This window comes from Wolffia australiana, chromosome 18 (genome assembly GCF_029677425.1).
Source record: "Wolffia australiana isolate 7733 chromosome 18, ASM2967742v1".
NCBI classification, from domain to species: Eukaryota; Viridiplantae; Streptophyta; class Magnoliopsida; order Alismatales; family Araceae; genus Wolffia; species Wolffia australiana.
In genome coordinates this window covers 5,855,467-5,870,713 of record NC_135852.1, presented here as the reverse complement: position 1 = coordinate 5,870,713, position 15,247 = coordinate 5,855,467, and the positions used below count along the sequence as shown (strand labels likewise).

Genomic DNA, 15,247 nt, shown 5'->3' with positions numbered 1-15,247 from the left:
GCATTTATATAGTATGTTGTTTTTTAATTTCTCCAATATAAGATAAATGACAGTTTTTAGCTTTCAGATCCGTGTTGGGCCATGCTCAGAAGTAATAAAAGCTATCACAGCCCAGTGCATTGCTACCTTATGAAATAATAGGAGAAATCGTGACCAGCCTTCAAGTCGACCCAGCATGAAGCTGGTGTCATTTCAGGCCACTTTTTAGTAGGTGAACATGATCTACCCCATCTGATTTTCTTAAGGAATATCGGATAGTTATATCTGTTCATAATTTCTAATCATTTCTTAGTTCTTTTCTAATATTCTGATTGGCTCAGACAGCTCACACGCTGGGGTGGAATTATCAACAATGAAATAACACACGCAAATGCTGACCAGGCAGGCTAACGAGGCGGTTGACTGGGAAGTGTCATGGTGCAAAGGGTGCACCGTTAAGAATGGATCCACAACTACAATTTAATCACAGCCCTTGAACACATTCTAAGAGAAGATCAGACAGCTTGAGGGCACTTCTGTCTTTCTCCACCCCTAAGCTGCGATCCTTGTTGGCCGACAACCGCATCCGGCGACAATGGAACTACATTCTGATCCAATGGCCCCTGCTTGATCCCTTGAGGGGTCAAGAGAACCTCTCTCAACTCTTTAAAGAGGGCTTTTGAAGGCTCTAACATTATCTTCTTGATTAGAAGAAATGAAGATAGCAGAGATCCCTTTCAAAGTTTGAAGCACGCAGTGGCATCCAAACAACTCCAGTTGTGTGCAGACAGCTCAGGGAGGATTATAGGAAGGGAGAAGATGGAAGGATTCTGCGCCAACAAGGAAGAGATGAAAGGAGGAAGAAGCACACCAAAGTTAGTAGGGTGGTGATCGGCATCCCCATCCCTGTTCCTCAATTCAGGGCGGATTCGATAATATTTTTAGCTCGATTCCATTGCAACTGAGTAGGAGAACATCATATATTTGATTCACGGAATTTTCATCACTCAAAAAGTTTGCCTTTATCAAAATTCAACACCATGATTTCATAAACCAATTTGTTGAGCGTCTAGTGCACATTCAAAGTTTCTCATCGATTTATATGAGTCCCTCTCAATTTATCCTTATAAAATATAATATGTATATTAAAATATAACACATCATAGTAAGGCATTACCATATTTTGTCCTCTCTGTTTGATTCTATCTACCATCTCCAATGTATTGACAGAATTACCTAATTCCTCCCCGTTTTCAGCCATAAAAAATTATATAAAAATGGGTATTTACAAATATATATATAGCTACATGGTAATTACAACATCAATAAGTCGTAGCCTACTATTATAATCAACTTAGTAATAATATATATTCATTCTTAACATTCTGATTTGTCTTTATACTTTCTCTTAACCCCCTCTCTTCTCTCATTATCATCCTTTTCACTTAAGCTTTTATAAACTAAAACAAAAGTTAGCTCCTCTATTTATCAAGTTAGATATACTAACTTAGATATTCTTCTCACCTATCTAATTAGTTTTCTTACTAATTAAATAATATATATACTTCCACGTATATTCTCTCCTCCTAATTTTAAATCTAGACATAAATATTTTCTCGCCTATTCCAATATATCATTTAACTTATAAGAATCACTTTACCTTATCTTTAGAATACTTAATCTCTCTGTGTGTTCTCATTCCTACCTCTTACTAAACTAAATACCTCTACAAACTAATTACTTATCTCATATTACTGCAACACCTTATTCCCTATCTAACTAAATCGTAATATCTATTATTATTGTACATATCTCCTATCTAACATACAACTTACTATTAATTAAATAAATAACCTCCTAGCTCCGATTCATAATATTTTATTATTCTACATACTCTATTAATATTTTCTACTTCTTATACTATCCATACTAGTATCATCCATAACTCTTACAGTATCAATACATCTCAACATCATATTTTCTTATTTATCTATAATATCTTTAACTCTTCTTCCTTTGGGAATGCCTTTGGTGAGCTGCTTCCCATAATGCCTTGCAAGAGGGTTCATATTTTAACAATTCCCCAACTCCATGGACCATACCCAAGTAGAAGGGATTCATTGCTGATCCACTTAAGATATGCAGGATCATCAATATTATGATCATCTTTTCTAAGGTTATCCATGAATTTTAGTGCCGATAGTTGATTATACGATCCAGCACAAATTGTATAAATCAATAATATATCCAAATAAGAAGATGAAAGCAAAGAAACTCAAACCTTTATTGCTCTGATACTATGTTAAGAAATTTAGATGATCTTTGTATTATCTCATTTTTGCAGATCTTCAGAAAACAAGGATTCAATAATCTCTTACCTTTGACTTGGCAGATGAACAATGCCTGATCTCTTATGAGAAGAATGATATACCCAGAATGTATCATGTAATTATACACATTTTTAAAGTCATTTTGGGGTAATTTAATGTGTATTGTCTTCAATATTATAAGAATTTTGCATTTCATGCACTAAATAGAGAAAGTGATAAAAAAATGTGTTTGAATGTCATTTTTATACATGTTTAATGTTATTGTTATACATTTTTATCAAGAATCTCTTAATAAAATATATTGAAGTCATTGAAAATTTTTAAGGTTCTATTTAGTATGTTATCCATATTGCAAGGAAGAGGGAATATTATATATATATATATATATATATATATATATATATATATATAATGGATTTATTGGGCCAGCTAGGGGCAAGCGAGTGTGGGGCCGTCAAGCCCGCCCGTAGCCAGCAAGGGGCAGCACCCAACAGGCAAGCCCAGATGGTCACAAAAACACATGGATGGTCTCATAGCACCACATAGAAGAAGCAAGCCCGCAGTACACAAGAGAGGTATGGCCACAATATTTATAGCACGTCATATTTTACCTTTTATGTAGATGGGATTAAAATCCCACCATCTTCTTCATTCCACCTTTGCGCCCGACTGGACCAAGAAGTAACATGATCAACCACGGCCCAATGGGCTGCAATCTCATGTATTTTTTATAAGAACTCATAACTGGTCTTTGAGCTGACCTGGCCAAAGCCCGTGTCATATCGGGTTGAGTTTAAAAAGGCGGATATGATCTCATCAATCCAATCTTCTTAAAGAATATCAAACAATGAGATCTATATTGTTGTATTCAATTGATTTTTAATCTATTTTCTAGGGCTTTTACAGGATGGCGCAAATGACGAGGATGCGTAGCCCCCTTGCGGGCAAACCAGAAGAGATGACGGCGCTGACAGGGCTGACGGGGCACGTTGGCAAGGCAGGATAATGTGGACACTAGGTACACCATTTAATCTGGGTCTACGGCTGTGATTAAATCGTGGCCGTCGGTCCTAGACGATGCCCATCAAACGACCATGGGCAGTTCGGTCCAACACCGCCCCTGGCTGATGGAGCGCGCACAAATGACGAAATGTCATCGGAGCCATCATCATCGACATCAGCATCACCGCCGGTCCGTGTGCAGCCTGACTCGCACACCAAAGCACCGTGAAGATGCTAGGGTTTAAATAGTCCGGGTAGATCACGTCCGAGCATGTATTCGCATTTTCATTATCTATTTTCATTTGTTTAATTTCTTTTTTTGTGTTCGTCACAACGAGTGCACCCTACTCATCGTGACACGTTCGTATCATTTTTTCGTGTTCGTATCCGTCTATATTACTTATTTTGCATCGTTTCAATTTCCCTAGCTTTATCTTTGTTGTAAAAGGGGGGGGGGGTCATCTAATGGGCCTCCCTAATGGACTCCTTGTAAGGGGCCCATCATGGCCTATATAAGGCCATGATGAGCCCCACATCCTTTTTTCAGATCTGGATTTTTTTGTTTGGCAGTTACTCCACGTTCATGTCTCACCAAGAGAAAGAAGAAGGAGAAAGAGAAAGGGAAGAAGGAAAGTTGTGGGAGAAGGAATCTGTTTTGCCTGTCCTCATCATCCGTGGTCCGGTGGATTCGCTCTCAAACTCCTTGTGGACGACCGGTGTAACTCCCAACGGCATTAACGCACGACATTCCCCACGGTGGTCAACCCAACCGTATTCATGGACGATCGCGTGCGCTTGGAATTCTACGGGAGGCACTTTCCCTCGACGGCACTCCATGATGGTGCTTGGATTTTAAGCATATTGATGGTGGCCCTCAGCGTTGGCCAAGCTTGCCGCCAACGAAGGTCGCTCGACTCCTAACTCTGTTGAAAACCAGGACGCTCCGCGGACGTGTTGCCCTCCACCTGGGAGTCACCACGCGTGGTCGTGCCTTCTCTGCCAAGAGTACCAAGTCCCGCTATGTCACCTTTGTTGTGCCTTCTTCGTTAGGCTGCCGCAGGCGCTCTTGCAACACTCGATTGCCTGATCTACGACCCGCAAGCTTGCAACTCTGCACACATTGGTGGTTTATTGTGCGAGGATTCCACCCTTTGGGCTGTTGTGCCCCGCCAGGATGCCGTGTCTTCACATACGGTCGAATACTCTGACGCCAAATGGATTGCCATCCGCCTGCCAGTCCAGCACTTCATCGTGTACTTGATTGTCATCAGTTGTGCCCCTGGTGCATCTTCGTGCTATCGGAGTCAGCACATTGCCGCACCGCACCCGCAATCGTGCCGCCTATTGCTGCTGGCATCCGCCATAATCGTGTCGCCTGCGCCAACCCCCTCTAAGGTCGTGTCTGGCGGTATCGGCCGATCGCTCGAGTCATTTCTCTATGCATGTCTCTCTCTCTTCTTCATCCATACCTCCGCTTCGACTACTTCTCCTACGACGCGGCACCGCAGCCACTCGAGTCGGGCCGTACCCCTCCACAGCACGTCTCTCACTACATCGACTCGAAACGGCATTTGAACCTTTGAAGACACCAACGACGAATGCCGCCATCGACGAGGTACGTTGTTCCCCTTGCTCGTCTGTTATATTACTTTCTACATTATATTTTTTATTGCACTCCACTGCGCTCGGGTTAGTTTAGGTGAGAGAAATTAACAAGAAAACTACATCACGAGTGAATTCCTAGGTACGGGTCGAGCCCATCAGTTACGTGTGAGCCCTACAAAATTATTCCATTCGGCGCCGTAGTAAACTTCATCGCTCTGACGAGGGTTAGAAGGTCACTGTCATCGTCATCGGTCGCCTGCCTTGGAGTTTGGAGCTTGGCGAATTCCGATGACTCGCACTTACACTCCACCAAGGTCAATTGCACTCACGTAGTTACATTCACTTTAGTGAATTACCCATCGGACGACGACATTGACGACGTCCGACATCACTGGTCGTCAACAACACAGACCGTACGGCACTTGTTGGTCGTGGGGGGGGGGGGCGGGGGGGGACCGCCAGGCCATTTAACAGCCTGGGGAGGACCTCCAGGCTCCCCCCCTGCATCGGATTGCCTTGGAGGTCCCTCCCAAGCCATTAAAGGGGCGCCGAAGGCCCCCAATTCTCTTATCTTTTGACCAAAAGCCCTCTGCGGTAGCAGAGATCCTTTACTCGTTTGGAAGCAGACCGCATCGTCGTGACAGCGCCGGCGGCTGTGATTAGTGAGGAAGGCTTCAAGGAAGAGCTAGGAGCGCTTGGCTTCGCATCCGGGCGGAGGAGAAGAACAAGGGAACTCCTAAACCGAAGCTCGGCAGCGCGTATGGGTGCTGCCACTCTCACCTTAAAATCAGGGTGATTCAGGTATTCTTATGAGTCTCTATTGCTGAATTAAACGCTATGAATGTATTAATTTTAGTTAAATCTAGATAGAAATCGAGTTCGGGTTGAAAACTGTTACCGCAATTTCGTTTGGACATTCCATTGAACACCTTGTGTGCTCGATAATTCATCTTCTATTCATATTTATTTGATTGTAGTCAAATTAAATTTACAATAACAATTAAAATTTATTACGCAAGTTGCCTCCATCAAAGAATGCCTCAAACGACTCAAGAAAAGGGCTAGCCTGACAGCAGGAAACAAGAAACTCCTTCCCATTTAATAAACGAAAATGACGGTTTGTGTCTTCATTAGGTACCCAAGGAACCCCCGGGGGAATGTATAAATAAAGTGTCGTTTAAGTTCCAAATAAAAAAAACATTTAACTTTTACATATTATAAATATATCCTAATTAATCTTGACTTCCAGAACCATCCGGCTCCGCAGACGATCCTTATTCGCCGAGCTGTTCTTCTTCTCGACAGCTACCACGCAGTTCATAGTCAATAATTAGATCTGATCAGCGATCCATGGGTCAGCAAATAGACCTACGGCTTGGATCGGGCCATTGATTCAGTCAAGATACGTCCCACGCGATGGATCATCATTCAATCTGATCGCCACCTGGATTGGTGGGTCGCTTGCATCCGCCAGTCAAAATACGATCCGTTCCCAACTGTATCCGATCACCGAACTGTCCGACTTCCCGTGTCATACTATCTTCCTTTATGCTCCCACTTTAAGGCGGCAGGACCAACGCCACAGAACCATTCACCTTCTAGAAATGAAAGAAACTCCTTGGAATCGCAGTTTTATCTTCACGGGTCAATCATGCGAAATTGTGGATCCATGCAACAATTCGCCACATGGAAGAAAACTACAGATTGTGGATCTTGTGATATGGTAAGAGCTCCTACAAAAAATGACGTTGCGTTTTTTCCGCTCGTCGCTGTGAGTGGTTGAAAACGAGAATCATGACATGTTTTTCTTTCACCTGCTTCAAGACGGCAGAGCCACACATAGCCTTGATATATATTTTTTTGCGAGATGCCTACTCGGCTCGACTCAACATGTAAATACAAAGGCACGATACCATCCAGATGCCATTGTCCAATGCCTCTTTTCCAATTATATTGATTTAAAGCTGTCATTTTACTTAAACCCAACCAACTTATTTCAAAGTCAGAGCTGAACACGAAACAGGAACACCAAGGAACGGTGGTGCAACTTATGTTTTATCTTCACGGGTCAATCATGCGAAATTGTGGATCCATGCAACAATTCGCCACATGGAAGAAAACTACAGATTGTGGATCTTGTGATATGGTAAGAGCTCCTACAAAAAATGACGTTGCGTTTTTTCCGCTCGTCGCTGTGAGTGGTTGAAAACGAGAATCATGACATGTTTTTCTTTCACCTGCTTCAAGACGGCAGAGCCACACATAGCCTTGATATATTTTTTTGCGAGATGCCTACTCGGCTCGACTCAACATGTAAATACAAAGGCACGATACCATCCAGATGCCATTGTCCAATGCCTCTTTTCCAATTATATTGATTTAAAGCTGTCATTTTACTTAAACCCAACCAACTTATTTCAAAGTCAGAGCTGAACACGAAACAGGAACACCAAGGAACGGTGGTGCAACTTATGTTTTATCTTCACGGGTCAATCATGCGAAATTGTGGATCCATGCAACAATTCGCCACATGGAAGAAAACTACAGATTGTGGATCTTGTGATATGGTAAGAGCTCCTACAAAAAATGACGTTGCGTTTTTTCCGCTCGTCGCTGTGAGTGGTTGAAAACGAGAATCATGACATGTTTTTCTTTCACCTGCTTCAAGACGGCAGAGCCACACATAGCCTTGATATATATTTTTTTGCGAGATGCCTACTCGGCTCGACTCAACATGTAAATACAAAGGCACGATACCATCCAGATGCCATTGTCCAATGCCTCTTTTCCAATTATATTGATTTAAAGCTGTCATTTTACTTAAACCCAACCAACTTATTTCAAAGTCAGAGCTGAACACGAAACAGGAACACCAAGGAACGGTGGTGCAACTTATGTTTTATCTTCACGGGTCAATCATGCGAAATTGTGGATCCATGCAACAATTCGCCACATGGAAGAAAACTACAGATTGTGGATCTTGTGATATGGTAAGAGCTCCTACAAAAAATGACGTTGCGTTTTTTCCGCTCGTCGCTGTGAGTGGTTGAAAACGAGAATCATGACATGTTTTTCTTTCACCTGCTTCAAGACGGCAGAGCCACACATAGCCTTGATATATATTTTTTTGCGAGATGCCTACTCGGCTCGACTCAACATGTAAATACAAAGGCACGATACCATCCAGATGCCATTGTCCAATGCCTCTTTTCCAATTATATTGATTTAAAGCTGTCATTTTACTTAAACCCAACCAACTTATTTCAAAGTCAGAGCTGAACACGAAACAGGAACACCAAGGAACGGTGGTGCAACTTATGTTTTATCTTCACGGGTCAATCATGCGAAATTGTGGATCCATGCAACAATTCGCCACATGGAAGAAAACTACAGATTGTGGATCTTGTGATATGGTAAGAGCTCCTACAAAAAATGACGTTGCGTTTTTTCCGCTCGTCGCTGTGAGTGGTTGAAAACGAGAATCATGACATGTTTTTCTTTCACCTGCTTCAAGACGGCAGAGCCACACATAGCCTTGATATATATTTTTTTGCGAGATGCCTACTCGGCTCGACTCAACATGTAAATACAAAGGCACGATACCATCCAGATGCCATTGTCCAATGCCTCTTTTCCAATTATATTGATTTAAAGCTGTCATTTTACTTAAACCCAACCAACTTATTTCAAAGTCAGAGCTGAACACGAAACAGGAACACCAAGGAACGGTGGTGCAACTTATGTTTTATCTTCACGGGTCAATCATGCGAAATTGTGGATCCATGCAACAATTCGCCACATGGAAGAAAACTACAGATTGTGGATCTTGTGATATGGTAAGAGCTCCTACAAAAATGACGTTGCGTTTTTTCCGCTCGTCGCTGTGAGTGGTTGAAAACGAGAATCATGACATGTTTTCTTTCACCTGCTTCAAGACGGCAGAGCCGCACGTCGCCTTGGTATATATTTTTTTGCGAGGTGCCTACTCGGCCCGACTCAACATGTAAATACAAAGGCACGATACCATCCAGATGCCATTGTCCAATGCCTCTTTTCCAATTATATTGATTTAAAGCTGTCATTTTACTTAAACCCAACCAACTTATTTCAAAGTCAGAGCTGAACACGAAACAGGAACACCAAGGAACGGTGGTGCAACTTATGTTTTATCTTCACGGGTCAATCATGCGAAATTGTGGATCCATGCAACAATTCGCCACATGGAAGAAAACTACAGATTGTGGATCTTGTGATATGGTAAGAGCTCCTACAAAAAATGACGTTGCGTTTTTTCCGCTCGTCGCTGTGAGTGGTTGAAAACGAGAATCATGACATGTTTTTCTTTCACCTGCTTCAAGACGGCAGAGCCACACATAGCCTTGATATATATTTTTTTGCGAGATGCCTACTCGGCTCGACTCAACATGTAAATACAAAGGCACGATACCATCCAGATGCCATTGTCCAATGCCTCTTTTCCAATTATATTGATTTAAAGCTGTCATTTTACTTAAACCCAACCAACTTATTTCAAAGTCAGAGCTGAACACGAAACAGGAACACCAAGGAACGGTGGTGCAACTTATGTTTTATCTTCACGGGTCAATCATGCGAAATTGTGGATCCATGCAACAATTCGCCACATGGAAGAAAACTACAGATTGTGGATCTTGTGATATGGTAAGAGCTCCTACAAAAAATGACGTTGCGTTTTTTCCGCTCGTCGCTGTGAGTGGTTGAAAACGAGAATCATGACATGTTTTTCTTTCACCTGCTTCAAGACGGCAGAGCCACACATAGCCTTGATATATATTTTTTTGCGAGATGCCTACTCGGCTCGACTCAACATGTAAATACAAAGGCACGATACCATCCAGATGCCATTGTCCAATGCCTCTTTTCCAATTATATTGATTTAAAGCTGTCATTTTACTTAAACCCAACCAACTTATTTCAAAGTCAGAGCTGAACACGAAACAGGAACACCAAGGAACGGTGGTGCAACTTATGTTTTATCTTCACGGGTCAATCATGCGAAATTGTGGATCCATGCAACAATTCGCCACATGGAAGAAAACTACAGATTGTGGATCTTGTGATATGGTAAGAGCTCCTACAAAAAATGACGTTGCGTTTTTTCCGCTCGTCGCTGTGAGTGGTTGAAAACGAGAATCATGACATGTTTTTCTTTCACCTGCTTCAAGACGGCAGAGCCACACATAGCCTTGATATATATTTTTTTGCGAGATGCCTACTCGGCTCGACTCAACATGTAAATACAAAGGCACGATACCATCCAGATGCCATTGTCCAATGCCTCTTTTCCAATTATATTGATTTAAAGCTGTCATTTTACTTAAACCCAACCAACTTATTTCAAAGTCAGAGCTGAACACGAAACAGGAACACCAAGGAACGGTGGTGCAACTTATGTTTTAGGTCAACGCCCACTATCAAACCTACTTTTCTCTCGGCCACCTGTTAAAAAACATTGAAGTCTTGCAAATTTTTCGACCTGGGGCACAAACCCATGATCCCTTGTCACTGTCAACTGCTTTTTAGCTGCAGATCAGACACCCCTCTATTGACATATTGGTAACTAGTTGTCTTGCTGCCTCGTGTCGCTTCACGACCCGTGACTTCTCCATTGGCAGATGCCCCGTTGCGCAGGTTATAAAGGGCCATCACGCCGCCGAGAAAGGGCAAGAGAATAGCGAGCCATGGCTGATGCACTTCGCCTTGCGCTGGAGAAGCTCGTCGATATCTACTCTATCGCAGGAGAGCAACTTCACCAACCGCAGATCCAGCGTGCGCTGAGAAATCAACGTTGCATGGACGACGAGTTCGAAGCTTGCGTTCGGCTTCTAGATGTCTGCGCGGCGGCAAGAGAGGCAGTCTCGTCTCTGAGGCTGCATGCTCAGGATCTGCAGTCGGCGTTTCGGACCAAGAGACGCGTCACTACGGCCACTCTCGCCTACCGTCGTGCGACGAGAGCTGTTCGTGAAGAAGGCGCGAGGTTTTCCAAGATTCTAAAACAGTTGAGGAGGAAGCGCGGCGGTTCCCCTGGCGGCGAGGGCGAGAAGTTTGTACCTGTGATGGGTCTTACCGAGGCCGCCATCGGCGTCTTCTTGTGTCTATCTTCAGTGCTTATGTCTCAAGCGCCGGAGAAGACGAAGAGAGAAGCGACCGTAGAACTCCAGAGACAGCTGCAGAGGTCGGAGAGAGAACTGGACGGTTTGGAGGCGCGGTTGGAGGCGGCGTTTAGGGTTCTCATCCGGCAGAGTGTTCTTCTACTTAACGTTCTCAACTAGGTAGAGAGAGAGACAGAGAGATAGAGAGACAGAGAGAGCGAGAGCTCCATTCCTTGTGTTCCTGTTCCGTCTTGAGCTCTGATTTTGAAATAAGTACATAGAACTAATTGGCTACAGGGCATTGCCAAATGGTTGTTCGATGTTATCTTCTCTTTCACTTGTAGAAGGTTTATGGTTCTGTGGGGTTCGTCCTGCCGCCTTAAAGTAGAAACATAAAGAAGGTTAGTACTATAGATGTGGTCAGACAGTTCGGCGATTTGATTCAATGGGATTGGATCGTGTTTTGATCGTCCGATGCGAATAATCCTTCCGTAGTAACGGAAATCGGATTGAATGATTCGATCGAGCATAATTTCAGAATAACTTCTTAATCAGTGCAAACATATATATAACTATATAATTACACGGATTAAGCTATCATTAATTTATATCCATTAATGTGACTCACTTATGCTGACGGTGGGATTATGACATTTCAAAATAAGTATGTTCATTAAAATTAAATGGGTACATGCTAAGTCTACCTCAACTGTAATGTTGGGATTAATTATGTTTCTCCTCTTTCTAAAACTTGGGGCCAGGTCTTTGGTTTAAGGGACTTGACTTTTCTCTTTTCCCAAAGTTTCTGAAATATGGGACGTCATGGCTAGCAACCCAGCATTCGATCATTCTTGTGCCTCTTTCTTTTTTTCTTGACTATCAGCATTTGACCATTACGTATTTTTTGGTTACATCTTATCACCAGTCATTCAACTGCCTGAATTTTAACTTATACAGTTGGAGATAAAAGCTTCGTATTAACTTCTTTCTCTTTAATGGAACTGTGCCAGACCTAGGTAACCATGACACTGTGACTGGGTGATCCAATCACTAATATCTAGCACAATTATATCTCCTGTATTTTTCATTATCTTTACCTTTTATCTCAATCGTTTATTTTGGATTCGAACAGATCTGGGGGATTTAGTGTGCCATTTAAAGGGGTCATCCCACATGTCCTCTTGATAGTTAGAAGTGTATCCCCCTTACTGACTAACAATATGAATGAGAGGTTATAGTAACGCCCCTATTATATGACTGAGGAAGTGAAGCCATACCGGATGATTCCTTCTTAATCATAATTTGTATGGCATCAGATTGCGAGTACTCCTTTAGAATGCGTCCATAGATCTAGTGCAACCCACAGGCTTTCTCAATTCAGGGGAAAATGTCTGCTTTCTCAGTTCAATGGAAAATGTCTACGATGTATCAGGGGCTTGCACGATGGCACGCCTTCTTACCCATGAATATTTATGAGAAAATTCATCTATTGCTTCCATGTACCCATATAACAACATCCTCGCATCCTATTTAGCCCATCCCAATATCTGTACGCCGTAAAACATACTTAATTATATCATATATTTTCCATTTATGGACGAAAGTTAGTTGGGTTCTTATTTGGACAACGTACAGTGCTAGTGTGCATTTGGACATCTGATATGAAACTCTTAGTCATCAAGTTTTTATCATAACGTAATATGAATGTAACACTGCAGTATCGGTAAACTGGAAAAAAATACGAACAGTGAAACTTACCTCTCATTTATTAAATGTTTCTGTACAGAAGAAATCATGAATTATGTAGTCAATATGTAGAAAAATAGACATAAATTCACGTCTTCTAAATATCTGTTCTATAAAGCTGATTAAATGGGGTAATAGAATCGATTGTATGATATAAATCGTATAAAATAGACACTATTACACAAAATAAAACATTAAATGTTTTCCGAAATTCTTTGATACTGTGGATAAAATGTGGATTTTCATTCATCATTTATCTGTTATTTAAACGGACGACCAACCTGAGGATCTCGCGGAAATTTTGATCATAAGCTATGAGAGATCTATCGGTGTGATCGTGGTCTGATGAAATCCCTAATCCGACAGATCAGATCAGATCAGACTTATCGAATGATAGATTCGTGGAAGAGATCATTTTTTACAGCCATTATTATCGATTATTCCAATCATGATTGGAGCATTTCTTAATTTATACGCGCCATCCGTGCGCGGGGGGCCATGGTTATCTATGTTACAAATGAGACACATTTACTATGAATTGGATGTCCTCTTCAGAATCTTTTCCTAAAAGATTTCTTTGAGAGATTTGCCGGAGATCTCCGATCTGCAGAGAGATAAGCATGAAGATATTGAACTATCTATGCAATAATTAACTTAAATGCAAGCCAGAGCAAGTAGATCTCCGCCAGAGTCAAGAGTAAATCGATGAGAGAACTAGCGTTAAGAACCAGGTTTTAATGAGACGCTGATACGAGAACAAACCACTAGTTTTATAAAAATTACTTCAATGTTCTACTTCTCAAACTTTCTGTCGTCCTAGATCATCAATGCGTTCCACGTCATCTTCACGTTCATCATACCCCTTTCTTTGTGTCATTTCAATTTTATGGACTGTCTCTTAGTGGACCTTTCCATCATGGTTGATCATGATGCGTCCAACCATTCATAAATCAACTTTTTTTATTGGTCGTAATTGCTACATTATGGTTTCCTCCTTTTTTTCTCAGGTCCAACCAATCAATCTTCTACGCATTTCTTTGATACCCAATGTCCACCTCTGAACTGAATAATTTATCTTTTATAGTGTGTGGACATTGGTGTGGTTGTAATCATACGTACGCACGCAGTTTCTTTACTTGATACAAGTGCTATTTTTTTCCTATGTTACTTCTATGTCTGCAGATTTCCTTGATATTATTCTAGTACTGTGTGGTGGACTTCCTATCCCTGTTTCACCTGCATAAACAGTAGGGTGCTACTATTAGTATCTCTGTCCGATATCTGTTGTTGGGTATTGTGGTATCGGCTATCCCAAAAAAACCGGAAACATGTCCTCTGACGGTAATGAATATCTGTAATGGATAAGGATTGGTTAACGTTAACAAGGTTACAATATTGATGTTGGTATGGGTTTATTGATTACGGATACTGATACCATTAAACATGTAATGATAAAAAACACAGTCTTTATGATAACTGTTATGGGATATTGTTTAAAATTATCAACATAGAATGATTTAATGTCAAAATTACTAGTCTAAAATTTATGGGAAATAAATAGATTCATTAATATACATTTTTAATCATTTCAGATAAATTTATGCTATCAGATAAACTTAAAATAAGGGTGATAATTGTTTTGGTCATAAATGACTTGAGTTATTAATATTTAGAAAACATTTATGCAATGGAAAAAAATCAAACGATACTTTGTTGCCCGATAAAAAATGTTTACAATGAAATGAGAGACAATAAAAATATAAAGACATAATAAATGAGGTGCTATAATAAAGATAGGTTTCTAATATATTCACTTATAAAGGCTATTTTAAACAAAGATAGATAAACCAAGAATCCTGGGACAGTGAAACTAATGCCACAGAGTGCTTAATTAAACAATTCATCCACAATCACTTATGTCTCCTTTGTTGAATTGTTCAGTGCTTGGGAAGATGATCTGGCTGACTTGATGCTAGACTTAGGCAACCATCAAGGATGAGAAGTAACAGATCCAAAATATGTTATCAGTCTTCTGATGAAGTATGTGTCAATTCTACGGGAAAGCAGGCTGCCATGCCTAATTGGGATGTAGGGCCCTATCATGGAATATTCCTCAGATAGGTGATGAAGAGAAATTAGGGTGTTATTTTTAAAGTCGTTGTAAATTTAATTTGCCTGAATAAAATAAAATTTTTTCTTGCATAAAAACACTCAAATATGTGATATATTTAGGTCAATTGCATGTGGACTGGCCTTCAAAGATTGATCTAATGTTTGACTTTGGGTTAGTAAAAATAAGATGATAATAAGGATAATAAGATAAATTATTTCTGTGATAGAACAATATAAGGAGTAAGTGATGTTAGGAAATACTAAAATGTGATTCTTGGACATTGGTATATGTATTCTAAGTTGGGAAGTTTTTGTTAAAGATTCTCATGGATGGAAATTTTA

General features: G+C 40.9%; 1 protein-coding gene and 1 long non-coding RNA gene across 3 annotated transcripts; both read left to right on the top strand.

The window, feature by feature from the left end:
* The first annotated feature begins 5,387 nt into the window (after positions 1–5,387).
* LOC144715339 (uncharacterized) lies at positions 5,388–11,363 on the top strand. Of its 2 annotated transcripts, none has more exons than XR_013584580.1 (2): positions 5,388–5,717; positions 6,166–7,172. XR_013584580.1 is itself a non-coding variant. In XM_078590284.1 (2 exons), exon 2 carries the CDS (start codon positions 10,637–10,639, stop codon positions 11,225–11,227), a length of 591 nt encoding a protein of 196 aa, XP_078446410.1. In that variant the 5' UTR covers positions 5,388–5,717; positions 10,571–10,636; the 3' UTR covers positions 11,228–11,363. The 2 variants fall into 2 exon arrangements, 1 of the variants encoding a protein (XP_078446410.1); XM_078590284.1 differs by lacking the exon at positions 6,166–7,172 and adding an exon at positions 10,571–11,363.
* LOC144715340 (uncharacterized) lies at positions 8,938–13,960 on the top strand. Its single transcript, XR_013584581.1, has 2 exons — positions 8,938–10,019; positions 13,801–13,960. It is a non-coding gene; the product is annotated as an uncharacterized LOC144715340 (long non-coding RNA).
* The last annotated feature ends 1,287 nt before the right edge of the window (positions 13,961–15,247 follow it).